The sequence below is a fragment of the Cupressus sempervirens genome, chromosome 1 (genome assembly GCF_028749045.1).
Source record: "Cupressus sempervirens isolate cs-2001-9-10 chromosome 1, ASM2874904v1, whole genome shotgun sequence".
Lineage (NCBI taxonomy): Eukaryota > Viridiplantae > Streptophyta > Pinopsida > Cupressales > Cupressaceae > Cupressus > Cupressus sempervirens.
The window spans coordinates 129,474,355-129,479,816 of NC_143118.1; the positions used below are offsets into that span (position 1 = coordinate 129,474,355).

The window sequence follows — 5,462 nt, forward strand, 5'->3', positions numbered from 1 at the left end:
CAAACCCTGTGAAGGATGTTGGCTCACTAACAATAATCTCCCTCTCATTATTGCTCGTTGTGACCTGTGTGATTCCAATCATATGACCAAGCTCTAATACCACTTGTTACATGCTAGGGTTGTTCTTGCACTAAAAGATTGACATGTCAATGCTCGATACAAACACAACTTATAAAATCTACATGAGGTAGTCAAGCCACGTCACAAACCACATGAGGGATGCTGACCCATTACCAACATGCCCATTAGGTAACTCATCTATCTTTCTTCTAATTGAAAATGTGTCCTTTCTATACTAGATTTGAGATACTAAAATATGATAACTTTTATGTGAAAAATCATTGTCATTTTGTATGAATTTACTACTTGAAAATATATAAAACAAATATTAATAAATTGCAAAAAAGAAAAAATTCTTCAACATGGTCTTAATAAAAAAATCAAACAATTATGTCAACAACATATATTTACATGCATCTCGTTGCTTGCCCACCTATTGATCCATTACACCATTAATAAGTGTGAGTTCTAATTAAATTATCTAACTAATCAAGAACTAGTCTCTACCCTCTTATTGATAGAACCATTTTCAAAAGGGAAAATTCTAATCCAAGATAATTCCCTAATCTTTTAGTTCATTCTAAGATTTTGTGATTACCTTAAATTTGCTAATGCTAAAGATATAGATATTTATTACATATTGATCGAATACTTTGGAGATGTCTATCAGCATAACCATTTATTTTACTTCCATTAAAAATAATGTTGTAAAGAGTACAAATCCATTGCCTTAAAAATGTATTAAATTGTTAGTTTTTAAATATGATATTAATGTTAACATATTATGCAAAAACAAATCCTTCAACATGATCCAAATAAAAAATTCACATTCACAACATGTATTTATGCATATCCCTCACCTTTATTACCTACTCATCTATTGCATTGTTACAACGTGCAAGCATCCAACCAAGAATGACTTCAACTAACCAAGAGCTAAGCTCATAGTTGCTAACTAAACTCTTAGTTGCTATAATAAATTAACCCATTTCACAACGAAGTTGAAATGCAAATTATCTCAAAGAAAGCTATCAAATTGTGTATAAGATTGTTGTATCAACATTTTAGATACATTAAAATATCATGGTTCTTATGGAGGTGGATATGTCTTGATAGAGGTGGAGACACATTTTGTGACTTTGAAGGCTTGTTACTTGATGGGCTTAGTTGGCCTTTCAAGACTTGTAACTTTGGGTAGTGTGGTGTGAGGGACTTCTTTTGGCACCTACATTGTAAGTGGTCAAGTGTGGCCTATATCATTCCTAATGCATCTTAGTCACTCTATTGACAGTGTGCATTTTCTTCATTACTTTTGTTGTTGTTTCCTTCATAGCCTTGTGGGGTGTATTGTTGAAAGCAACAACCTCCTAAAAATTAACTGCTTATTAATTCAAAAATATTTTAGCTCACTCTTAATGGTCTTGGAAGATTTAGAAAATCAAAAAAATCAACTTGGTTCTCTAAATCTTAATAATAGATTTCTTTAGCTCTCAAAATCTACGTAGACACTAATTTTTTTTAATACAGTGTAATAAAAAATAAAAATTTTGCTCACATTGTAATTAATAAATATCTCTTGATAATAAAATACATCAGACTGAACAAAAGCCAAGCTCCTCTCTCAACACAACACCTCTCTCCTCTTAATAAACGAACAATAGTCCAAGAAATGAATGCAGTTCAAGTTGAGAGGCACCCAAAGAGGCAAAAGAACAAACTTGACATTAACCAAAACTATTCAAATTCAATGTCAATTGGCTTTCCGCCTCCACATCCAGATCAATCCCCAAATCCTTAAAAAACGTTTCAACAACATTCTCCGCCAAACTGTCATTCAAATCAAGAAATTTTTCCTCCGTCCGCTCTTCGAACACAGCAACTTTCGGCTCCAAATCCTTCAGAAAAGCGCCGCTAATCTTGGTATTCCCGGCGGCTGCAGCCGCCGCAAGCTGCTGAATTTGGCGGGGAGAAAAAGGAGTTGCAGAGGAAGAAGGAAAAGAAGGAAGAGAGTAAAGAGAAGCCGCAAAATTAATGGCGGCGGAGGGGCCGCGCAGACACAAAGCGGCGGCGTCGAAAGCTCTCGCCGCCTGCTCAGGAGTTGCATACGATCCCAGCCAAACTCTCCCTCTGCTCTTCGGTATTCTAATTTCCGCTACCCATTTTCCCCACGATCTCCTCCTCACTCCTCTGTATCTTCTCTCTCCCTTTTCCCCCCTTCTTTTCTCTTCGCCCATCTTACTTACTTCCCCCAATATCTTACAGTTTCATGGATGGATTTGAGCTCTTCGACCGGAGATTTGTATCGATTTCAGAATTGGGTTTGCTGGAATGAGTGAAGGGAATACGATCCGATTAGAACGGGATGGGTAATGCGAGCTCCGTGATCTGAAATTGGTAGGAATTTCGTAGTGGGAAGGTGGGCAATTGGAGCTATGTGATCTGAGATTCATATGAATTTCAGAATTGGGCGTGTTGTGATGAGTAATGGAAAAATGATCTGATTGTAACGGGATGGGTACTTTGAGATCTGTGACCTCAGATTCATATGAATTTCATGGATGGATTTGAGGTCCGTGAGCGGAGATTTATATGAATTGGAGAGTGGGTGTGTAATTGGAATGCGATCTGATGTGCCTCGGGTTTGCCAGTTGCCAGGGCAATTATTTATGATAAATTGGCGTTTGAGATTTGTTTCTATCCGTGCAAATTGTGAGCGTGAAAGGAATGGGTTTTGGGCGGATTCAGATGGAAGTGTCGGTATTCCGGCAATTTGCAACAAATCTGATCTTTTCGTTCGCTTTGGTTTTTTGTTTTCCTCGCTACTTTTTCCCACTCGCGTTTTGTCTTGTCGAGTCAGGGGACAGTGTATTCTTGAGACAAAATGTAACAGTCATTTTTTGTTTTTTTTCCAAATGATTTTTTTCTAATTTTTTTTTGTTGTTTTCAACTACGAAGTATGCAGATCATGAAGATCAAATGTTGAAATTTCCGGAAAAATCTATGATGTTTTTGATTTTTTGAAAATTGGTCAATTGTACAGTTTGAGAATAGTCGCGTTCGTCAAGTCGATACTTCTTTGAGTCTCTCTCTCTATAGATTACGAGAAGGGATTAAATTTAATGATGTTGTGTATGTTTATGGAAATCTCTTTTTTATCCTTTTCTATATTTTAACTTAATATAGGCTCAGTACAACAATTATAGTTCATATAAGAAGAAAGTCTTTGTACAACCTCAACCCACTCTCATCAAGTCTTAAGAAAATAAGGTATGCTTAGTCTAAGAAAGTTGAAACTTATATCTATTTGAGAAGAATTGAAAGCCAAAGTGTGAGCATGATTTGGTCAATTGTTCAGTCTGGCACAACCTTTTATAATAAGACAATTGATAAGTGTTTCTTATTGAGAAAAAATAAAGTTATTAAAGATTTTCAATTTAGTTACTTAAGCATACTTAATAAGGGTGATGGTATGTTTTTAAAATTATGTTTGTATGTACCAAGAAGAAGTCATAAAGAACTAGCCTTGTGACCTAGGTCTAGTTTTGAGAGAGTGAGAAATCATGTCATTGCCTTATTTATATGGCCATCTATGATAAGTAAACAATATTGTTGGGATAATTTCCTTAGTAATTTTGCTAAAATGCTTAGTTCTTTGTCCTTTTGTTTTGTTTGAAGAGATAGCAACTTAGACTTTTTTGTTTGTATTGCATTGGTAAATGAATTTGGGCTTTGATATAAAGTTATATAGAAACACGATGTTAAGAATTGCATTTATATGTGTATGTGTATAGTATCTAGTAAGAATGTTATTGAAAAGGAAGTTGCAAGATTCAATTGTACGAATCAACAAAAATATTTTATCTTAATTAATAGAATTCATTTGGGGGGCATGATGATATATTGTTTGATCATGGAATCTAAGTTCAAATATCTCATATGTGTACCTAACCTAGGTTTATGTACCTAACCTAGGTTTGCCACATTAACAATTTTGTCCTATTAATTTCACCCACTTCTAATAACTTAGTCAAACTGTTGAACTTAAAAAGGACAAGATTCTAGAAAACATCTTTTAATTTAAATGCATGCTTAGTAGCCAAACTTTAATCTAATAAAAAAAAATCAAGATTTCAACATCTTTACAATCAAACAACATCAAAATCTATATGTACTATGTGCATTTCAACTTCATTTCTTAAAAGGTAAGCCGATTACAAGTAAATCTAATAAAAGATTTGATTTAAATATTAGCAATAACTTCTAGTTTATAAGTGAACTTCCAGATCATAACCTATTTTCAAAATGGGTAAAAATAATATCAGTGTATTTGATTAATTTTTATAATTCTTTAAATCTTTTACCATATATATATATATATATATATATATATATATTTTGGATTTTTTGGTTAAAGTTGCTCAATGGTCATAATGGCCTTAATGATATTAGGGATTTTATGTTCCAATTTTATATTTCAAACTCTTTCCATTATAGCAAGTTGACTGGCTTGATGAATATTGATAAATGCATCTTTTATTGGTTCTTAAATCATCCCATAGACATCTTTTTGTATGATAAATATGTATAACCAATATGCAGTTTTACTTAGATTGGTGATACTTTAGTTAATTTTGGACTTATGAATTAATGTTGATATTCAAGTGATATAATGTATGTTGAAAAGAGATTGTTTTAAAGTGAAGAACTTGTAATGGAATAATCATTATTTTTTCAATGATGTCAAACCTATTACCTACTGGTGAGACAATTTCTTTTTGGTCTGAAAGCTATCATTTAGTTGATTCATGAAGAGGATCTAAAAAGAGGAGATAATAGAAGCACCTAGAGAAAGTTTGAGTTATTTGGTAGATAAAAGAATCACTAAGACCAAGTAAGAAATTGATATTGTTGGTCTGGTTTTCACTTAAAATTTATCCTAATGCATCTCTAAGTGAATGTTCTAGTTCCTTTTGTGAAAATTAGGGTTTTGTGTTTTTTATTTGCTACCCCTAGAAGAACACTAATTTTTGTTTCACTAAGTGTTGCCCTAGAAAGCCTTTGGATTATGTTTACATAGCACACCCTTTCAAAAAAAGGAATGCATGGGAAAAATCTTTTAAATTCCCTTTTATTTCTTCTCAGGTACCTTTTAAAAGGTTGTTTGCATTATCTAACATTATCCCAAGTCCCTGAAATAATTTTAACCCAAGATTTTATCTTAATATTTTGTGGGTTTATGTTTTTTTTTGAAAAATCAATTTAAGTAATGATAACCCTTAATCTTCCTTAAGATCAAGGGTTGTCACTTTGTCATCAAGGGAAGTTACAAGGTATTTACTTCTGGCGACATAGTGACAAGGCAATACTTATCCGTGGGACCCAATTAAAAGGAGGAAGATTTC

At 33.2% G+C, this 5,462-nt stretch overlaps 1 protein-coding gene across 1 annotated transcript; it reads right to left on the reverse strand.

Annotated features, from left to right (window-relative positions):
• Positions 1 to 1,592: 1,592 nt before the first annotated feature.
• On the reverse strand, positions 1,593 to 2,738 carry LOC149576505 (ethylene-responsive transcription factor ERF037-like). Its single transcript, XM_089816248.1, has one exon. It carries the CDS (start codon positions 2,292 to 2,294, stop codon positions 1,785 to 1,787), a length of 510 nt encoding a protein of 169 aa, XP_089672374.1. The 5' UTR covers positions 2,295 to 2,738; the 3' UTR covers positions 1,593 to 1,784.
• Between the last annotated feature and the right edge of the window lie 2,724 nt (positions 2,739 to 5,462).

What these genes read in the sequence shown, in the direction of transcription:
- LOC149576505 (XM_089816248.1), bottom strand. Translation starts at nt 2,294, where the DNA reads ATGGGCGAAGAGAAAAGAAGGGGGGAAAAGGGAGAGAGAAGATACAGA.